The sequence below is a fragment of the Dasypus novemcinctus genome, chromosome 7, assembly GCF_030445035.2.
Source record: "Dasypus novemcinctus isolate mDasNov1 chromosome 7, mDasNov1.1.hap2, whole genome shotgun sequence".
Taxonomy (NCBI): Eukaryota; Metazoa; Chordata; class Mammalia; order Cingulata; family Dasypodidae; genus Dasypus; species Dasypus novemcinctus.
Window position 1 is genome coordinate 34,937,219 of NC_080679.1, and position 23,229 is coordinate 34,960,447.

Consider the following 23,229-nt stretch of genomic DNA (forward strand, 5'->3'; position numbering starts at 1 on the left):
TGTACAAGCAAATTGTGAGCGTACACAACTTCACAAACATTAAGACTGATTCTCCCTTTGAGGCTAAGTAAGATACTCTCCTGAGGTGAATCATGAGGCTTCATCCTCTCTTCTGCTTCACCTAATTCTTGTTGCTAGCAGAGGAAATGACTTCCAGAAAAGGAACATCCTTCAATTATTTCCAAAGAAATTTAAGGACGCTGTTGTTAAGGAATGTTTCAGAGTTCAGCATGGGAAACTCATTGCCTACAGGAAGTCTCAGCCTGCCAGGTGACTTCAAATGGACACCATGGACCAAGGATTCCAGCTCCTGGTTCTTGATGGCATATGATGTTAGATAGATGAAATAATCTATATTTCAGTTTCCCCACCTGTGAATTGAGGATAATAACAGATGTACTTCATACTTCATAGGTTTACTGTGCAGAAAAAAATCAACTAATGGTGGAAATTACTCCACAAATTATACAATGCTTTTTCCATAGTCTTATGATTGGTTGACACATAAACACTGGGACACACATATAGTACTCAAATGTGGGCATGGTGTGGAAAGGTTAAGGTGTTATCTAGACATTGTCACACACTCTAGTGTCATATGGAGAGCTTGCTCCTCTGCTGATGTTATATAGTTGGTCCTTCTTTTATAATCAGCAGGTTCTTGTAGTGCATGTGGTGCAGGGTCTCACCGATTCCCTCTTCAGGACTGCAGCATTCATACTTGCAGCTGTTGGAAGGGGTGTGGCTGGCCCCACTCGGCTGACAGGAATGGTTCTCTGTTGAAGAGAACTAACTGCCTTACCTAAGGTTATGCTGTGTTCCTGGGGTCAGCTTGCCTCCAAGGGGGCAGGGATATAAAGGTCTGGCTTCCTTGTTTCAGCTGGGGACTCTTTGAAGAACCTTGTTTCAACTCTAGAGTTCTCTGTGTAACCCATTTAGGCCTCTTTTGCAACTACTTTGCACTTCAACTTCTCTCTGTGCTCCACCCTGCTTCTTTACATGTTATAGATGTTGATTCTTAGCGCATACCCCAGTAAACCTCCTACATACGTATTTCCACATCTGAGTCTGTTTCCTAAGTAGCCTACAGCTAAGGAGGTTGCAAATGGAAAACTCAAACTTAACAATACACTCTATCTATCTATCTATCTAAATCTATCTATCTATCTATCTATCTGTCTGTCTGTCTGTCTGTCTGTCTGTCTGTCTATCTACCTACCTACTAATCAGGAATCATTTTTGTTTGGATTCAAATCCTAGCTCCAACATTTACTAGCTGTATAACTTGACAAAATCTACTTAACCATTCTGTGCCCGACCTATTTAATAAAGTTGTGAAAAGTGAGTTAATGCATATAAAGCACTTAATAACAAAATTTCACAAATTTCTCTTATTTTTTCTATTTCTTTTGAATATTATAAAAGACATTGCACCAACAATAACTTCTCTGAATATCTAGCCTAGATTGGTGTGAAAAGAATGGAAACTTACTAAAAATCTTATCTTTCACTTTTTTCATAAATTTGGTCCTTACAACTTCTATTTGTTTGCAAATTGCTACATAACTGCTGACTGAATGAGTCCTTAGATTTTATGATCCAAGACCAAATACTTTGTGATTTGTACTACCATTTAGATCATTTCCATTTAAGGTGAGATCTAGGAATCCTTCAATTGTCCTCAGTGATACGGGGCATAGTAAGAAGTTGGGAACCTTTAGCATCAGATTATTAGAATTGGAAAACATATATATGGTTGAGGGTAGAAAAGAAAATCCTGAAGAAAATCTTTAGGGACCCAAGAATATTGAGAAGATAGGAGTATACAATGAGGTGAAGAAACACAGATGATAAGTGCACATGAAATGAGTAAAGTAGTACTGGAAAGAGATGGAAAAGTAATCATGGAAGAGGAGGGAGCATTGCAACATTTATTTAGATGTAAAATCACATATCCTGTAAGAAAAAGGGACAAATTATAGTTTAGATAACATGTAAATGCTAGAACTCTGCCAAGTGTAATCTTACACTTGTAAACACTCGACCTGATATGCAGATTGTCACCTGTTAGAAATTCAAATCTCTTGCTGATTTCAATTTTTGAAGAGCATTTTTCAGTTAAACTCTGGAATTGAAATCAGTATAAGTAATGAGACTTTAATCTGTAGTTCTCATTTAAAACCCAAATTAAAGGAGAAAACTAACTATTGATGTTAGGTACAAAAATCACAAACAGGTATTGCTAGGGCACAGGGAATAAATTCAGGAATCATCAATCATGGCAGAGCTAAAGCTACGGGGATGTGACACCTCAGATGTGGGAGGACAGAGGCTACGAAAGTTGTTCCCCTCTCAAAATCAGTGGCATATAAACCAATCAACCAAGCAAGCAAAACTCTGCCCTTGCTTTCTTAATTGTGACTGAAATTGGCTGTGAAAAATGTGGTCCTTGGATCAAGAAAAGGAACTTAATCCTGAGGGGAAAGTATACTGCTCAATTAGGTCAGTCCCTGAAAGTCTCAGGAAGAGGCTATGCTTGAGGGCAGGCTGAGAATGACAGCATTGTGGCACAGCTGAGGTGTTTTCCTGCAGAAATAGCATGATTAGGGAATTAGCACTAACATTGCTTGGTTGGTAATGAATGGTTTTTAGATTTAGAATGCAGTTTCATCTCTTTCTACTACTGACTGCTGAAAACCTAATGAAGAGATTTCTACCCTCACCATTTTCTTGCTTTAGTGACTAATTACTGTTCTGAGTCCATGAACTGAATTGTTGGAGAGCAAGTGCTGAAAAGTAATTAGGGAATTCATGAGGACATGAAAGGTGCTTCAGTCATACCTTCTCTTGGTTCTTATCATTCTTCTCATAAGGGCCACCTCCACCTCCTCCACCTCCTCCTCCATCACCTCCTCCACCTCCTCCATCTCCACCTCCTCCTTCTTCTCCTCCACCATCTCCAGCTCCACTAACTGAAGGACCCCCAAAGCCACAGGTGGTACTTCCAGACACTCCTTTAAATTGGAAAGTTCCTTCACTTGGTCTCTTTTCCATGGACTCATTTTCCTTGTTTTCACTCTTCTTTCTGTTCTTTTCTACACAGGGTACCACACCAAGTTGAAGTAAACATTCTACAATGTTTAGTGCTACATCACAGATGCGGGAGCTGATGTCATGGTTAAGGACAAGATAAACAGCCTTCAGAACCACCTGGGAAAGACAAAAATAAAGACAGTAATTAAATTATTTGAACTACCCCTTCCTGAGTAGATTTGCTTATTCTGCTTAATCCATTTCCTTTAAACAATTCTATGCACTTGTGCATAAAAATCAGCCGATTTTCAGATTTTCCTAAGTTACATTGGGATCTTGCATATGTGCTTACTATAGAGTATAAATCCCTCAAGAATTTAAAAATGTACACTTACACTATCTCTCTTAAGTCTTCCAAAAATCATCATGATGTAGACAGTAATGGGGATACTAAAGCACAGTGAGATAATGAGAGAACAATTATTTTCCCAAATGGAAGCTGTTCAATTATTTATTTGTAAACAGAGATTTAATTCTCTCTCACTTTCTACCAATGATAAATATGCCTCACCACAATGACATTTTCACAGCTATAACTGTGTCATTATTTATACTTTCACTTTCAATGCAAAGTATTTCTGTGTTTAATTTATGTGGCTTTATAGATTTTAGTATATTAAATTATTTGCAGAACTGGTTCCCTAATGTGATAAAAAATTTGTGAAACATAGTTGTAAATTGTATTAACCCTCTCATTTGCTAATGACCATAATCAAGACAGGCCACCTTCAGAATGTAAGTTTAAATCTTTGCATAGACTTCTGCTCATTTTTCCCTGCTGCATGGGAGGTTTGTAATCTCTGTTGGTTATGTAACAAAGGAAAATGAACTGAGAGCTTTTACTTCTGAGTCAAGGAAAAAAGAGATTTAATAGCAAAAACACATATACAACATATACATATATATTTGTGTGTGTGTACATATGCATATGTAGGGTTCACTATTTGCAATATAAAAATATTCTGAGGTCAGATAAAATCTAACGTAATACTTGAAAATTAAAAAGGAAAGATGCATCTATGGTAGTTAACACATTTGTGAAAATTTGCATATGAAAAGCCTTTTCATTTCAAAGTTCAACTTTTCTAAGAGTCTATTTGCCCATTTTACCCAGTACTGTAAAAAGAAAGAGTCATTATCTTTCAAGCTTTGGTAAGAAAAACTCTCTGTCCTTACAGAAAGATCAAGCATGCCATTCTTGTGGACAAAGTTATTGGTCCCATCAATATGTTCTGTGTCTTCCAGGTAGCTGTAGTTTATGCAGGAGTCTGTGAGGCTTCGAGGCAGGTTCGCACACGCCAGGGGTTCATGTGGCATCTCTGGGATAGGCACCTGGTTGCACAGCTTCCTCATATGCTCACTGAAAAAGTCTGCATAGCCTACGTTGAATGATGCCAACGTGGTATTGAAGGTTGCAACTGTGATAGTGGAGATCTGGGATCGCACTATTAAAATGAAAGCAGTGTCTTAGTTTTCCCCATATTAACCAGGGACATCATGTTAGATAGCTGTAATATTACTTACATCATGACCACAATCACAGCTGTCACTTTTGTAGATATTTGACTTATAGTTTTCAAGCTAGACTCAACTTTCATGAACTGCTGAAGGCATTAAGGCCCATAGTATCTGATAAATAATGAAGGTTACAGAAAAGTGTGACTTCAAAGTGGTTTCCTTAGGCTGTGGCTAGAATTTAACTTCTGTCTAACATTGATTTGGTTTAAGCTATCATAGCAAGTGGATTTTATACATTGTCAGATGACAGACCATATCAATATAGTTCGTATAATTTAGTTGAAGTATTGCCCTAGTAGTTTTTCTCTGTGAAAATAATTATATTTTACCTAATATTTAAGCAACAAAAAACAAGAATTAAGCTTGATGGAACATAAATTTGTGGTACTAATTAATAGATGTCTTCAAAATACTTGAAATACAGTCCAAGTAAAAGAGGGATTAAATTTATGCTCAGAGTTTAAGATTGCAGAACAAAAACCAATATTGGATTCCACCCAGAGACAGAAGTTTGCTCCATATAAGGCATACAGGGTATTTATTGAAATGGAAGATGTCTAAGAAAGGAATCAGTGAGTAGAAAAAGAGAAGAACAAACTAAACACAAAGTGAGCAGAAGGAAATAATAAATATTAGAGTGGAGATAAATGAAATAGGAAAAAAATAGATATTAACAAACGTGCAATCATCAGTTTTAACAAAAGTTCCCACCAATGCATGGTGTTAATAATAGGGTTGTGTATGGGAATCCTGTATTTTATGCATGATTATTATGTAAATGCACAGCTTCTCTAATAAAGAAAAAAAGGGTATCAGTGGCCTTGGAGTGCAGTGATTTCCCTGTCACTGAAGGTGTATAAGCCCTTCAGAGGGACATCACAGAAGGAATCAAGAGGTCAAGGATCTTTTGGGACTTGAGAAGTGTCCTGAATGACATTGCAACGACAGATACAGGCCATTTTATATCTTCCCATAACATGCAGAATAGGGTGGGAGAGAGTGTAAACTACAATGTGAACTGTGGTCCATGCTCAGCAGCAATGCCCCAGGATATGTTTATCAATTGGAATGAATGTGGCACACTAATGAAGGATGTTGTTTACATGGAAGGGTGTGGGAGGTGTGGGGAGTGGGGCATATGTGAATCCCTATATTTTGGTGTAACATTTATGTAATCTAAGTATCTTTTAAAAAAAAAAGAGGTCAAGGATCTTCCAAGTCTCTTCTAGCCCTCTATGACCTTTTGAAAACAAATATGAATGGCTCAGCCTTTCTCTCTCTTTTAGTCAATGGTAGGTTATTCATAATTGGTTGCCGAATAGCTCCTGCTACTAAGGCAGCGCTAAGGATAGCTAACAAGTAAATTCCAAGCACTATAATAAAAGAACACAAGCTTTCAAAAAGCCCTAAGCATTGGACTATAATGATAAATGGAACATGGAGTAAGGACAGGAAAGACAGGGCGATCCTCACCCGCCTCCAACCTACCTTCTTTGACAGTGTTTTCTCCGTGGCTGTTGGAATGGTCTGGCAGGTCACTGACCAGGGTGTGATGGGAGTGAGAGTGCCTGGCACTCAGGCTCTCCATCTCAGTGGCCGCATCAGAACTTCCCCTCCGAGTAAACTTCCCTGAGATGGATGAGAGCAGCATAAGAGGGTTTTCAAATCTGAAAGAGTTTCTGCAGAGATTTTGTTTTTCTAAAGGACGACAGTGAGACTGAGGAGATATTAGGAAGAGTGTGGGGCCCAGTCAAAATAGCAAGAATTGAACTTGCCTTGGGCATATTCAGGGTCAAGATGATTGATGAAGCTGCCTCTGATAAGGTCAGCCCCAATCTAAGCCAAATGCCATAAACCATCTGTTGTGACTGCACTTAGCTGTCAGCTCCTGATTTCATGCTAGCTGTCTTAATATGCCCGCCAGGGGAAAAAACCCTTTCTTTTTCTTTCCCCCCCCATTTTTCTTTAGATTGACAGTAAAAGTTAGTGCACAGAACCCTTGAAGGTCAAATTTCCAGATCTAAGATACAGAGCCATTGCCTGTCATTATACAGAATCTTTGTAAAATTAGTTCAGTTATCTGATTTAATTTACTTTGTCTATGAAGACAGCAGTATTTTGATATTGGGGAGTCAGCATTTGGACCCAAATTTCTTGCCTAAATTGTCCAAAAAAGAGCCCGGTTTTCCCTGGAGGCTTAGATCCAGATTTTCTAAGCAGGTCACTCAAGCTCTACCCTATTTTGGAGGGTTCTTATTATTACCTAAAATGGTGGTTTGCCAGCCTCCTTTTTCAATGCTTCGCCTATCTTCTCCAAGCCCAGAGAAACTTCCGAAGGAGAAGGTGCTACGCGTGGGGGACACATCCAGGTGGTCCTCATGAAGCAGGAATGGCACTCCCATTCTTCGTGGCCTCCTCTTCCCTGTATGGTGAAATGGAATGGAGCCTTTCCTCTCTCGGTCTTCTTTGCGGCTCTTGAACTACAAGAGAGATGAAGGGTTAGGCAAAGGGCGAAAGAAAGATTCTGGTTTGCTTCCCAAAGGGCTCCAAAATCTTGAACAAAGTACAGGAAATGTTTCAGGGAAATAACACACAGACAGTCACTGAATATCATCTGAGAGATATGAGAGAAATTTCCATAACGTAGAAACTAAGCAAAATGTAACATTTTCCAGGGTTCCACTGCATTGAATGGTTCTCAAAGTGTGGTCCCCAGACCAGTAGCATCAGCATCACCTGGAAACTTGTTAGAAATGCAAATTCTTGGGTTCCACCCCAGACATACTGGAACAGAAATTCAGAGGGTAAGGCTCAGCAATCTGTGTTTTAAGTCTTGCTGGTGATTCTGATGCACACTAAAGTTTGAGAACGGGTGGGTTAGAGAATACAATCCATGAGTCACCACTGGGATCAGCAAGTCGTTTTCTATTCCAGTCTCAAGATTGAGATCCACTGTTCCAGTCAGCCAACTTCAAATATGTTCCAATGTTCACAAGGAGGGTAAAAAAGATACAGATATGGAAATTTTGTACTCTATGCATTTTTCTAAAAAGTTGTCTAATAATAATAATAATAATAATAATAATAATAATAATAATAAAGATACAGAACCATGAACTGGTACAGATCCATTATACCTGCCAAACAAGTCCAAGAACCAGTGTGACTAATAGTTCAGTTCAGTGTTTGCAACTCTGCTAATTTGCTTGCAAAGGTTTTAAAAGACAATGTCAGGGCCTAATTTCAAGAGATGCTGATTTCATTGGGCTGGGGTAAGGTCTAGCCACTTGTATTTTTGCAAGCTCTCCAGAGATTCTCATGTGCAACCAGTAATGAAAACCTCTTTTTCTCCCCCCAAATGGTCAGTTTTTAGACAAACAATGGCCATTTCCTATTATTGAGTTATCAATGAATCAATGAAGGCAGACATGATGACTTACATAAGCAAGAGACTGAGGGTATATATAAATTAATAAAATATTTTGTGTTCTTCATCAATCTAATTAATCTATTTTGAAAAAGAGAAAACAAAACCACTACATATATTATTCTACATATATTATTTTATATTTAGTAAGCTCCATATGGCAGATTCAAAAAAGCACAGACTCTTTAGTTAGAAGACATAGTTTTAAGTCTATGCTCAATCTTTGACACACAGCCTAAAGTTTCTAAGGCTCCGTTTCTCAACTGCAAAACTGAGAGAATAAGGATGTTGTTTGAATTAAATGAAAACCATCTTTTAAAAGTACTTGATAAAATGAGATTAGCCATACAAATGTAAGTTACCATCACTGCTATCACAATCACAATCACCACCATACTACTGAAAGAATTTTACATACAATCGGGATTGTGGAATCAGTAACAACTTGTAACATTTACGATAGGAAGTACACTTGGCTGTGCTGTAAGCCAGTGTTCTACCTGGGAACTGACTCCTGTTTCCAAGATCCCTTTCCCACCTTACCCCATACTGCAGCAGATCAGAAGCACCTGATGCTACACTGACTTTTTTTTTTAATAACCAAAATATTGAAGGGCATAAGTGACTCTTCTCACCTTCTTAAAAATGTTCATGCCCAGGTCTGAAGAAAGATCTGGGACTGCAGACCTACGTAGATTGGTTAATGAAACCTTGGAAAAGGCCTCTGGGCTGAGAGATTTTTCCTCTTCATTACACTTCATGGTGAGATCCTTAATATAAAATAAAGGCAGATTTAATGATCAAGGACTTAGGGCTTTATAGTCAAATGCTTTTCTTATTGAGATGTCACATTTTTATTAGGGATAAGCCTATTGCATTATTGATCTCTGTAAAGTACTTAATTACATGTCAGGTATTTCTACATTCAAGTCCTACTATTGAGGAAATATATTATTTCATATTAATCGAAATTTCTATTTGGAATGTTCAGCAGAAGTAAGACCATGCAGTTCCAGATTCTGGAGTGCTAAGAAAATAGGGAGGATATTATTATCTCTTTTCTCTTTGTGTTAACATGGAATGATTCATAGAAGCAGATATTCAGTTTGTAGAGAATCATCTAATAAAAAGAGTATATTATTTTTTCATTCATGTGTCAGGCACATTCTACATGTGTCAGAATGAACCTTCAGAACATGTAGAAGGTTTTCAGATACAGCAAACTCAAACAAATTAAATGCACTGCAAAGGAAATTTTTCTGGACAAATTCAATACATGGTGTTGAAGACAAAGAGGGAAGAACAAGCGTTCAAGCTGATAAGCAAATATTAGGATAGTCATTTATCGAAAAGAGACATTGAGGGGATATCATCACATCAGTACATATTTAGTCTATTCTCCAATCATCTACAATATCAAGATTATAAGCAATATTCCTAATAATGATAGTAAGTCAAAGGAAAATTATGAATTATGAAAATAGATTAAATCATGTTCTGTAAAATGCTAGTGTCAAACATTTTATGGTATATTGGTACAGACAGATTACATATGAGAACTCTGAATTGACTAGTATTGATTAGCCAGAATCCCCAAATTTCCATTATTTTGGATAATGGAGGCTTAATCTAGATTCACATGCCCAAAGGCATTTAGATAGAACTTCTCTGAACAGTAATGCTAAAGAGCAGCAAAAGGGTCCAGCGGTGGAAGATGGAATGGAAAGGAAAATAGCATCAGAGTAACCAATTAATCAAAGTAAATAAGAACCATATGGGCACAGAAGAAAAAAAGGAGAATCTCTCATGGCCAAAGCTGTTGGTTCAAATGACAATGAACTGAAGTTCTCTTACTTGGGTTTTGTGGGTGTTCACTAGTGAGGGAGCTGCCGCCACCATGGAGCTACTCCTGGGTCTGGGAAGGAGAGGAATATCTGGTTCTGGAGGCTTTTCTGGCTTCTCTTCCAGCATGTGTCGCAGTCTCTGTAGATAATACATCAAGGACCACTGAGTGCCCTCCTCAGACCAATGGGGCTGGAGTAGGCAGCGAAGGACAGCAACGTCAAAGTAGGTGGCATAACGGGACCTTTGGCACGGAGGTATCACAAGAGAGGCCCTATTCCCAATGACAGAACGAAGATGATTGATTACATTGATAACAAGCATTCCAAGAGTCAGTATGACATGGTTTATAGCTCTACTTTACTTACTCATTTCTTATCGACTTATCTCTTGCTTGGTTTACTCTAATATCCCCTACCTGTTCTCCCTCATTCTACTTTTCCTACTCTATAGCACTAGAATACTTCCTGGAAGTAGGGGCATATGGCAGTTCTGAAGGATGAGTAAGAATTAGGTAGGTAAAGTCCAGAATGCAGCAGGAGAGGGGACTAGCATTCAGCCAGAGGCAACAATACCTATAAAGGTACAGAGTTTTACAAAATCAGGAGGTTTTTTTTTAAACTGGAGAATCAGGGAGTCATAAATAATAGTTGGTAAGTAATTTGGAAGATTGGCTATGATGAAATTGAGAGCTTAAGGAATAGATGAGGTTGAGATAATGATGTTTCTTAAATTATCCTTGTTAAATTCTACCCCAATAGAAATGGAAATGATATTTGTCTTGCCTATTTCAATGGGCTATTTTAATTTCATATGTTATAATAGTATGTGAAAAAATAAGGAAATTGCAAAGAGCTAAACAAAAAAACTTATACTATGAGGAAAATGAAATCATTTCAAAAACTCTAAAGTTATATACCCATGTAAGATAGCAAATGAATTTTTTTAAAATCTCAAGGTTCTGGAATTATATTATTAAGTTTTAAAAAGCATAATTTTTTTTCATTACTTAGTGTTCAATTTTAGCAAAAAAGTTTTAAAACACCTACTCAGTACCTAATAAATCATTTTAGGTATCTTAGGAAATATGCAGGTAAGTTTAACTTCCTTGCCTTGAGAAACAGATGGTCTGATGAAAACAGACTGTAAATGACCAAATATCAACTTGGAATTTCTGAGATCCAAGATGGCAAATTAAATCTAAAATCTAAACTTAATTCCCAAGCACAATTTCCATCTGAGTTAGATGATGTAAAAGGGAAATTTCTATACCCTGATATCAACTAGCAAATGGCTGTATCCAAACATGAAGAATTTCCAAGCAGCTGAGAGTGGGGAGGTGAGGTGTTCCTAAACTTCCCGTATACACATTTTTTGAATCAAAGTTCATAACTCATTAACAGATCAATTCATTCAATAAAATATGACTACTATTAAAACAGTAACTAGAACACAATGCATCAAATAGAGTAAGGACTAGCATTGTTGGTGAAATTTTTGTTTTACTTCACATGCATGTCATGAGTCATGAGTAAAATATATTTTTTACCATGGGTTGCAATAAGAAGTTTAAAAATACAAACCCAGACCATGTCTGATGCCCTGTGAATCATTTTCATAGCCATTCTATGCCCCTTTCAAAGCACATACCACACTTTGCTATTTCTACTCTTTTTAATAGCTTTTTTTTTTTTTTTTTTTTTTTGAGGTACCAGGGTGGGGATTGAATCTGGGACCTTGTATGTGGGAAGCCGATATTCAACCACTGAGCCATGTCAGGGTCCCTGAATTGGTTTTTTTCATTTGTTTGCTTGTTTGTTTTTGTTTTTAGGAGGCATTGGTGACCAAACCCAGGACCTCCCATGTGGGAAGGAGGCACTCAACTGCTTTAGCCACATCCGCTCCCCAATAGCATTGTTTTTAATAGCAGTGTTGAGGGCCAATCACTTTTTTTTTAAAGATTTATTTATGTATTTTTAAAAATTTATTTCTCTCCCCTCCTCTCTCCCTCCCCAGTTGTCTGCTTTCTGTGTCCATTTGCTGTGTATTCTGTATCCACTTGTATTCTTGTCAGCAGCATCGGAAATCTGTGTCTCTTTTTTGTTGCATCATCTTGCTGCGTCAGCTCTCCATGTGTGTGGCACCACTCCTGGGCAGGCTGCACTTGTTTTGCATGGGGTGACTTTCCTTACGGGGCACACTCCTTGCGAATGGGGCTTCCCTACACAAGGGACAACCCTGCGTGTCATGGCACTCTTTGTGCACATTAGCACTGCATGTGGGTCAGCTCACCACACGAGTCAGGAGGTCCTGGGTTTGAACCCTTGGCCTCCCATGTAGTAGGCAGACACTCTATCTGTTGAGCCAAATCCACTTCCCTGAGGGCCAATCACTTTTTGTTTTGAATTTCAATACTATTTCATAGTCTAATAGTCTCAAATATTTTAATTGACAAGTAGGAAACTAAATTTAAGTTAAAATTTAACCACATAAAGTTCTACAATGCTAATCCTTTAACTGAGTTGGTAATTGTGTAAGAAGAATATTTCTACAATCGGCTAAGTTTCCATATCTGCTCTGTCAGCATTTATCCCTTTCCCAAGGAGCTAGAAAACTCTTTGAACATCAACTACAAGGAAATTTTCAGTCCATCAGGAAGGTCCATAGATTGTCCTTTCAACCACTTCTCATTGTCTTCACAGACCCCACCCTAGTTCTAGCCACCAGTATCTCTCATCAGGCTAATTGCAATTACTTCCTATGAGTCTCATCACTTCTCTTATTCCTCTACTTCCCTGCTCAAAACTTCCCAATAGATTTTTCAGTCACACTTAGAATAAAATCAAAGCTACTTACAGTGCTCAACAAGGCCTGCATATTCTGGCCCTGCCTATGACTCCAACCTTATTCTTTATCATGCTCACCCTGGTGTATCAGTAATTGATTTATTGACTTTCAGCTCCAAATTCATCTGTTTTACTTGTTATGTGAAAATGGATCCAGGTTCTTTAAATATTTCTCCTTTGCTAACTCACATGATGCTAAGCTTTTTCAGTAGAGGAAATTGGAGAGCTATTGCAGGAGGAAGGAGTTTTGTGTCCTGGTTCCAGCAGGTTCCTACAATAAGGGCAGATTCTCCAAAGCCTGGCTTCTGCAGTGCACATGGCTTCCCAGTGTCCAGCTTCTGCAGCTTCTCCAGCCCAAGGCTCCAGCAACACCTAGAGCTTTCCCAGTGTCCAGCTCCTATGATGTACAGCAGCTAGCAGCCAGAACTTCCCATGTACAGCTTTTTGTGGCTCCCCGAGAGGGAGAACTTCATACAAGTTTTAAAGGGCATATTTCCAGCAAGTCTCATAGGTGCCGTTCCACAACAATTTCTCTGCCATACATCTGCCCTCTCCAACAAGGTCAGGATCTCAGTCCCTGGGTAGGGGAGGAGCTCTTCCTTGGGTGCGCTATCTGAGCCAAAGAGTTAGTCACTGCTCCTTGTATCTTCTATTCTTACATTCTTTAGTGTTCTCTTTACTTCTTACTAGCCAATCCCTCATTATTCCAAAGCCCTGTTAAAATGAATAAATCTCTATATTAAAAGTTTTTGAGAAATGAAGAATTTTTTTGTTTGTCTTTTTTATTATTATTGAAATAATGAAAATGCTCTAATGATTGAAGTGATGAATGCACGACTATGTGATTACACCAAATACCATTGATTGTACACGCTGGATGAACTGTAGGCTTTATTCATATGTATTAATAAAATTGATTTGTTTTAAAAAAAAACTTGCCCTGTTCAAACTACTGTGTGGTTGCTCTCTCCTGGGTAGACGCATCCTGATACACTTGGTCACTGTGCTCCAGGATAATTGGCCTTCTTATTATCCTTGACTACATTAAGTTTGTGCCCATGTTGGGGCTTTTCTATACAGAAATTTCTTCCCCCAGATATCTGCATTGTTTGTTCCTAAGATCTATCTGGCTCTGTTCCAATATTATCTCCTTAGTGTCCCCTGCTAAAACAGAATGGTCATACAGGAAGCTGGGGGCGTGGTGGGACCACCACAAATAATACAGAAGAACATTTTTAACAGTCTAAATAAAAAGACACAAACTATATTCATCAGTAAAAATATTATAAAGATTTCTACTCTCCCCAAATTAATCCTTAAGTTTACTGTTAGTCCAACCAAAATTATCAAGAGATTTATCCATTGTAACTCAAGTGAGTCTGTTCTGAAAAAACTTTGTGAGTAATAAAGAAAAATTTGAAAATAAGTACAAAGAGCATAAATTGTCAGATATTAAACTGCATTTACAACAAAAATATTTAAACAAATGGTGTGCTTATTTAGGAATAGGTAAGAGTTTAATGGCATAAAATATGGAGCTCACAAAAGACTCAGTTATTTACAAGAATTTCATATATAAAAAGATCATGTATAAAGTCAGTGCAAAAGATAACATTAGTCAATAAACATACTGGGATAATCCATTTACTCTGTAGACAAATTTAATTTAGCCTATCTTAAAACAGTTTTTATTTTACTTGTCAAAATAAAATCAAGATGGGTTAAGATTTATGCAAAAAAATGAAATCATAATAGTAGTAATAAAAACATTTTGACTGTTTTTACAATTTTGGATTGGAGAGGGCCTTTGTAAACATGTAATGGCCCAAAACTGGAAACAACAGAAATGTCCATCAACAGGTGAATGAATAAACAAGCTGTAGTACATCCATACATTGGAATACTATTAAGCAATAAAAAATAACTATTAATATATTCAATAGTTATTATGATGAGCTGAAGACACCAGGAAAAAATGGTATGTTTTGGTATGTTTTTATTTTGGTATGTATTTATTTTGGTATGTATTTTATTTTGGTATGTATTTATTTTCGGTATGAAAAAAATAAAATTCTAGGTAATACAAACGAATCTACAGCGACAGAAAGCAGACCAGTGGTTGCCTGGGAATTGGGAAAAGATAGGGTGGGAAAGTGAGGGAGGAATCCAAAGGGTACAGGGCAACTTTTGAGGATGATGGATATGTTCATTATTTTGATTGTGATAATCGTTTCACAGGAGTACATTCACAGGGAATGACTAGAGCTAAAACAGCCTAAGGTTCTTTTGCTGTTCAAGAGGAAAATATGGATTTTATTTAATTTCAACTTTCAGTAGTTAAGTGTGTACGTTAAGCATTTAATGGCAAGTACATAATAGAAACTGAAAGTTTCCTTTCAGTAGAAGGAAAATGGGGACAAGAAAAAGACTCAGTTAAACAGTTAAAAGGCAGAAAAGAAGGGGAAACAGAATGATATAAAAAGAGAGTAAATAAAAAGCACAAAACAAAATTAAATGGAAGATAAATATCTCCAATGGCAGTTATCAAAATAAATAAATATTGAGTATACGCATGAACTGAAAGATAAAAATTACTAGATTGGATTAAAAAAACAGGGTTTACTCACATGCTAATCACAAAAGAATATCCTAAGACTTGGGAACACAGAAAGGTGAGAAGTGAAAGAATGGAGACAGAGATGAAAATACTAACTTTGAAATAGCTGGTGTAGCAATAATAAAAATATACTTTAAGGTGAAAATTATTGTCTGATATAGAGATGGTCACCACAGTGCTAAAAAAAAAAAAAAGGAAAATTTCACCAGGAAGCTACTCTAGTTCTGAACATGTATATAACTAATAACATTTTTCAAATTCTTAAAGTACAACCTGATAGACTTGCAAGGGGAAAATAGACAAATAAAAAAATGCAATAGGACTTTTTAACATACCCTTTTCAAAAATAACAGGTAAAGCAGATACAGATTAGTATATATATAGAAGATCTGAATAATACAATACATTATATCTAATGATATAGGTATGCATATTTATATATACGCATGTATGTAATATACCGATATCCATTCATATAATTTTGCACTCAAACATGTACAGAGTGTACATTATTTTTTCAGGCCTAGGAATGTTTACAAATCAAATCTCAAAAAAAAAAACCAACAAAGAATCAAAACCTCACAAATCTGGTAATCTTACTAGTGGAATCATAATAGAAATTGATAGCAAAAGAAAACAAAAAGCTCTAATCAACTAACAATTTAAAAACACATTTCAAAATAACTCATGGATCAAATTAAAAATTATGATGAGAATTTAAAAAACAGAATTGAAGATGAAAATAGTACATATTAGAAATTGAAAGATACAGCTAAATTATAATTAGAGGGAAATTCACCTTAAATTCTTATATCAAAATAAAGGAAACATTGAAAAGTAATGAAATAAGTATGTACCTTAAGTTAAAAAAATAAAAAAGAAAATCCCCAAATGAAGAAAAAGGAACATAATGAAATACAAGCATATAGTAATAAAATATTAAACAAAGGTAGGTAGGATTAATAAATCAAAAGTTGGGTTCTTTGACAAAACTAATAAGATAAATCAGGAAATACAGTAGAAGGTATGATCAAAATATTATCACTAAAGTAGTGAACATAACTCAATACCAAACTCTAAACTCGGTAGGTTTAGAACAAGGGAAATCACTATGAATAATGTGGTGAAAATTTGAATACCCAGATGATAATATATTTTATAATAACTAACCAAAGTGATTAAAAAAGAAATGAAAACCTAAACAGTCCTACAACGATTAAAAATGTTATTAGTGGTAAATAAGTTTTTCTTCAAAAATGTACTAAGCCCAGAGGGTTTATAGCCAAGTTCCATGAAACAATGGGGAAACAGATATCTCCAATTCTAAACAAAATATTTCAAAAGAACAGTAAAAAGGAGGACTATCCTTTTCATGTCTTTGGGATAATCTTTGCTTCTAAAAGACAAGAATGCATAGGAAAGGAAAATCATAAGCCATTCTCATACATGAGCAATGATGTAAAAATAATAAGTAAAATATGAGCAAACCATATCCTGTAATGTATAAGTTGAGTTCTCCTAGGAATTCAACAATGCTTTATCATTAGAAAATCTATTAAAGCAATTCACCAACTGAAGAGATTAAAGGAAAACATACCCATGTCATTTTCTCAATGGGTGCAGAAAAACATTTTAGAAAATATTTAATGTTTAATGTTAATCCATTAAATTCAACAAGAGGAATTAGAATAAAGCCGTAATACTAACACTATTTTTGTGACACTGGTGCAAGGGGAGGCAAATAGTGAAGAAACAGATGGAAAGTCATAAAAGTTACCCTCACGTATATGAGAATCTAATCAGTAGGAGAAAACCTGACTTTTTAATAAATGGTGAGGGAATAAATGGTTATGTATATGGGAAAAAAAAAGATCTCTATTTCATACCACATACCAAAAAGCTGACTCTAGATAGACTAAGAATAAATATGAAAGGCAAAACAGAAGAAAATTAAGAAGAAAATATTTATGACCTAAGGGTATGAAAGGATTTTAAAACAAAACAACATTCCAAACTATAATTTTTTAGTCAATAAATCTGACTATATTCAAATTTAAAATTTCTATACAAAAAAAATCATGAAAAAGTGAAAAGTCTACAGTATGGAAAAGATATTTACAATGTATTTAACTGACAAAAAATTATTATTCTCACTAATAATGAATTCTTATAATTCATAAGAAAAGACAAACAGCTCATATGGGCAAGGTATATGAAAGGGAATTTTTCCCACAAGGGAAACCTCGAGAGAAGAAAGAGAAAGAGATAGTCCACTTCATAGGTAATCATGGAAATGCAGGCTTTAACCACAATGGGATTTCACATCACATCCATCAGATTGTCAAGAACACAGAAGCCTGATGATGAGGTGTGGATAAATTGGAACTCTCATATACTGCCAGTAAACCCTTTTGGGGTGCAATTTCACGATCTCTAGTAAATTTTAAGATGTCTTTATCCTGCAACCCTGCAACTCGTGTCCCAAAGAAAATTCTAGCTTAGAGAAACTCTTGCTCATGTCCACGAGCACAGGAATGTTTATTGCAGCATTTTTTGTTATAGTGGAAATACTAGAGAATATTCCGAAAGTCAACCAAAGGACAATGGGCAAATAAATGCATGTTAAGTGCATTCATTTACTAGATTGATTGTGTTTTATGATGTGTCAGGCTGGAGTGCTTGTAATGTTCTGTGGGTTAGCCTGGACCCTGATTATAACAGCATGTTCACTTGCAAAAAGACAAGACCTGAACACTTCGGAGTTGTTTATTTTTCTCTGTGCTTCTTTAGGAAATATTAGCAGGCTAAGACTTTAGACTGTATCTATATGGGCTACATATCCAAGTATTTTATATACACATATATATACATATGTATTTATATATACTCATATTAATGTATATAATACTATACAGATATTATATACACATGTATTTATATGTTATACATAAAAAATTTATATATTAAATATAATAAAGTATTTTTAGTTTATAAATGTATTTAATATATTTTAAATAGTCTCATCTGTAAGAGGATGCATTTTGCTTCTTTCATGTGTTTTACTATTTAATCTTTTCATTATTCAATCTCTTTAATTCTTTTAATTAATTCTGAGTCTCAGAACTTAGGGAGCTGTCTAGTTTTCAGAGGAAGCATGAGGGGCTAGATTCAAATTTTGGTTCCCATTCTGGGCAGGATACATTTTATTTGTCCCTGACCCTTGCTTCCTCACCCCATTCACCCTCCACCCTTCTCTACCTGTCTGTCTTAGAAGACTGACTTGTAGAGACTCCCCTGAAGGCGCCTTTGCCCTTGCTCCTGGCTGGATTTCACAAAGGGAGACTGCTGCACAAGACCAAAAGGTAGGAGGGCGATTTCTTCCTCATGGCTCCTTCCTTCCAGCAATTGGCCTAGGGCTGGCACTGCCCCCACTGATGATCACGGCTCTTGCCAGCCTCCCCTTCCATAGCCTTCTCCACAACTGCTTTTCCCTTCGCCCTGCCGGCCTAGGAGCGGTAGGCCTCCTGACCGGTGTAGCCCTGGAGAACTGCACTAGCTCTGCAGTTTCCCTACATCCTGTACTTCTCAAATTACTTAGTGTGCCACCGGCTTCCTCCTAGGGCCCTGACTGATTACACCCTGGAGTCAGTTTCCTAAAGGCTTTCACCACTCTTCCCTTCCACCAATCCCACCCCATGTCTCTTTTTTTTTCTTTTTTTTTAATTGACTTTGTAATAATATTACATTAAAAATATATATGTCCCACCCCATGTCTCTTAAAGAAGCATGACCTAACCCACTCCTCTCATCCTACCATTTATATCTAAGATAATAGGATTTTTCTTTTTAGTTCTGTAGTCTTTGATTTATAAAGGAAAAACAAAGCATGAGACTGGATGGCTACCAGCTGGGTAATTTCAGGTGCTCAAGCATTTGTGACAATCATTTGACAATAAAAGAGCTTGTGAAAGCTATTGTTTTCTTGACTATGCTGCTGTGATTACAGCGAATATTAGACCAGCTATAGTTATACTTTATCGTTTACTTCCTGCTCCATACCTACTGCCCCAAATATTTCCTGTTAGCAAATTAGATTAAGGAGTTCAAAAATTATTTCAAATCCTGAGAGTAGTGTTGCATGTAGCAAGATGCCAACAAAGCCTTCCTTTGGCATTCCAATGGGGACAGGGAAGAAGGAGGTTGTTAAAAATGCAGTCTTCCAGGTCTTACCCCAGACTTACTAAAACAGAATTTCTGAGGATAGGGTCCAAGAATCTATTTTAAATAAAAGCCTTGGGTGATTTTTGAATACTCTTTTTTTTTTTTTTTTTAAAGATTTATTTATTTTTTTAATTCCCCCCCTCCCCCGGTTGTCTGTTCTTGGTGTCTATTTGCTGCGTCTTGTTGCTTTGTCCGCTTCTGTTGTCGTCAGCGGCACGGGAAGTGTGGGCGGCGCCATTCCTGGGCAGGCTGCACTTTCTTTTCACGCTGGGCGGCTTTCCTCACGGGCGCACTCCTTGCGTGTGGGGCTCCCCCACGCGGGGGACACCCGTGTGTGGCACGGCACTCCTTGCGCGCATCAGCACTGCGCAAGGCCAGCTCCACACGGGTCAAGGAGGCCCGGGGTTTGAACCGCGGACCTCCCATATGGTAGACGGACGCCCTAACCACTGGGCCAAAGTCCGTTTCCCTGAATACTCTTAATAAGATTGGAAGACAATTATCCTAGAAAAACATGTAATACACAATTTCTGCCTTAGGCACCATTCAAGCCAACATCCAAAACAATTCCTATATGGAAACAACAAAACTAGGATGATATGGTGACAAATTTGTCCCTGAGAATGCCAGATGACTGAATCTATGTCCTTCTATGCACACAAAATTGATCTGACTGAAAGTAAAATTACTAACTGAACAGTTGAGACCTACAGTTATTAACTAGTATCTAACAGAGCATGTCAGTTCAGCTGACAGTGGAGTGCAGAACATCAAGACTCCACCAATATGAGGCTGTAATCAGAGTTTAAAAGCATGTCTGTAACTTAGGTTGCACATAATCAAAATTTGTTAAGTAAATTCACATTTTAGTTGCTTAATATTTAAGGAGACTATTTGAAACAAGAACAAAGTTAACACGGTACACTGCGGCAAATTTATAACCTTCTTTTAATGTGTTATTCAAGTGCTAGATTATTTGGATTAAAGTGTCACCTGTCCTGGACTAAGTAGTCAACAAAAAGCAAGCAAAATAATAAATATTTTTATTTCATTTAGGACAGCATTATCAAATGTAATCAACTTGTCACTAACCAATCAAAGTCATATTAAACAACTATCCAACTATCAATCTAATTATGTGAGACACACATTTACACTAGTGGAAAAATGTTATGAAGGGGGAATTCATGATTATGATAGAAAAATTCTTTCACACCCTAAAATTCTATATTCACTTATGTTTTAGGAAAAAAAATGAGAAACAAGAATTGACAGCACACAAAAAACAACTTTTCTTCTTAAATGGTCTATGCAAAAATTATGAAGAAAAGCATTTAGACAAAAGGTTAATGATGTTTATAGCTATGTGATAGGCTTATAGGTGATTTTTACTTATTCTTCAATATTTTCCATATTTTGAATCATTTTTGATTGCATATTTTGAATATACTAATAATAGAATAAACAATGCATTATAACAAAAAAGTCTGTGTAGAGAAAGGTAAGGACAGTTTCAATCTATTTTCCCAGTAACTATGTCTTCAATAAACCAAGTTCCTACCAAATGAGATTGGGAGATGTTGGTAGAGAGTATCTGCAACAGGAAAGAACTCTGGAGACAAAAGAAATTATATGGAGGCAGAGAACTGTGGAAATCAGTCTTGACCTTATGCAGTATTTAATGAAGCAGAAATAAAATTCTATGCATATGATAATTAAAGATGAAATCTGACATTAATTTAAAGAACTATCTACCTGTTCACCAATTGCAGAGTACAAGAAAGAGTGATGTTCAATTCTGTCAAGGTCAAGGCAAAAAAGACGATGCAATTGGATTTATTTGATACAAGCAGGCAGTTTTATTGCTAGGATATTTGCATGGCTTTGTTATTAAAAGTTCTCTTCCTTGCTGATTAATACACGAACTCCTCCAATAAAGACATAATAACATTAACATTTTCTAAAAGGTTTACCTTGTACATTATTTCCATGGCAACCAGCTCTGCAGCTAGGCAGAGAAAAGGCCTAATTCATTTTTCTAAAGTGCCACTGATTCATTTCTAATTCATATATGTGGGTGTATATGTGCCATGGGTGACCATGTGCATACATGTGTTGAGAAATCTATCTATATATAGGTGGCTTTTTGAGTGTTTGGATATCAGGGAATGGAAAAATACAATGTATTTCCATAAATAGGAATTCTTGGACATTAGAGCTATCTGTTGGAGCCATTAACATTTGATTTTAACATTTCAGCAGAGAAGAGAAACATCCATTTCTGTTTATATTTCAGAATTACCAATGGTTGTTATGATGTGAGAAGTATAAGCTCCTGAATATTTTATAACGTCAAGATTTTATTCTGATATTGATTCACGTGATTTTTTTAACATCATACAGAAGCATAGTATTTAAGGTAAGGTACTACTTACCATTATCCTAAAAAACTTTTTAGAATTTCTGTAAGGAAGAATTAGTGAAGGAGGAATATGAGGATGCTCAATAATTGATATGAAGGAAATGTTCAGAAATAGTCATATAATTGTCATATATAAAATGATGGCAACATTATCATTACCATGTGTTGGCACCCAGACTCCAAGATGGCCCCCAATGATCCTTGACGTCTGATATTCACACACTTACATGTCCCCTCCCACACTGTACCAGGGTTGGTCAGAGTGCTCCAGAGTATATGGCAGAAATGAAAGCATGTCACCTTACAGACCAGGGGGCACATGTTACATCTTGTTCACTCTTTATTCCAGACTGTTCATTTTGGGGGAAGCCAGCTGCTATGTCATGAACAGCCCTAAGGAGAGGGCCACATGATGAGGAACTGAGGTTATTGATCAACAGCCATGTAAATAAACTGGAAAATAGATCCTCCAGCCAGGCCAAGCTTTCACATGACTGCAGCCATTATCTTGAAAGACTCTGAGCCACAACCAATTAGCTAAGCTGTTCCTGAATTTGTGATCCTTAGAAACTATGTGAGACAGTAATGTTTCTTATTTTAAGCCCCTACAACTTGGGGTAATTTGCCATGCAGCAATTGATAACTAATACAAATTTTGGTACCATGTCAAAAACCTAAATTTTTGGAATGGTTTTAGATCAGGCAGTAGGCAGAAGTTATAAAGATTTTGGGGCACATGTTTAAGAAATGTGTAAATTGCCTTGTATATATCAAGTCTTTGAGGAGACTGCCAATGAGAGCTTAAAGGTAAGTAAAGAACATGTTACTAGAAATTGAAAGAAAGGAATCTTCCTCCTTCCATGCTGAGGATCATGAATCCAGGAACAACTTGTTATGTAGTAGCAGAAAGTTGCCTAGTATAATGTGGAAAGTTAAAATAAAGATACCTAATTAATGGGATGATTTAACTAAGGAGATTCCCAAATACAGTGTTCTTTTTTTTTTTACTTATAGTAAATTGTGAAAGGAGAAAGATAAACTAGAGTAAGATCTATTAAAATGAATGAGCTGGGTCTTGATGGCTTTCAAATGTCTCAGCCTCTCCAGATGGTAAATAATGTTAAAATTAAGACTTGGATATTGAGAAAACATCAAATCCAGGGTACTGCTAGAGAGTATGGTCTAAAGATGAAGCCAAGGGTATAGCTATAAAATTGTTTAAAACTTCAGAATGATTTAAGAT

The 23,229-nt window shown here is 36.5% G+C and overlaps 1 protein-coding gene across 8 annotated transcripts in view; it reads right to left on the bottom strand.

Annotated features, from left to right (window-relative positions):
• The window catches only part of UNC80 (unc-80 homolog, NALCN channel complex subunit), a 270,741-nt gene that overhangs the window by 198,060 nt on the left and 49,452 nt on the right, over nucleotides 1-23,229 (bottom strand). For all 8 annotated transcript variants that reach the window (XM_058300212.1, XM_058300207.1, XM_058300210.2 and 5 more), the window contains exons 8-13: nucleotides 9,893-10,154; nucleotides 8,674-8,808; nucleotides 6,875-7,091; nucleotides 6,100-6,240; nucleotides 4,270-4,538; nucleotides 2,842-3,210 (exon numbers count right to left, since the gene is read on the bottom strand). In XM_058300212.1, the coding sequence (XP_058156195.1) occupies nucleotides 2,842-3,210; nucleotides 4,270-4,538; nucleotides 6,100-6,240; nucleotides 6,875-7,091; nucleotides 8,674-8,808; nucleotides 9,893-10,154 (1,393 nt within the window). The remainder of the gene's footprint in view (nucleotides 1-2,841; nucleotides 3,211-4,269; nucleotides 4,539-6,099; nucleotides 6,241-6,874; nucleotides 7,092-8,673; nucleotides 8,809-9,892; nucleotides 10,155-23,229) is intronic.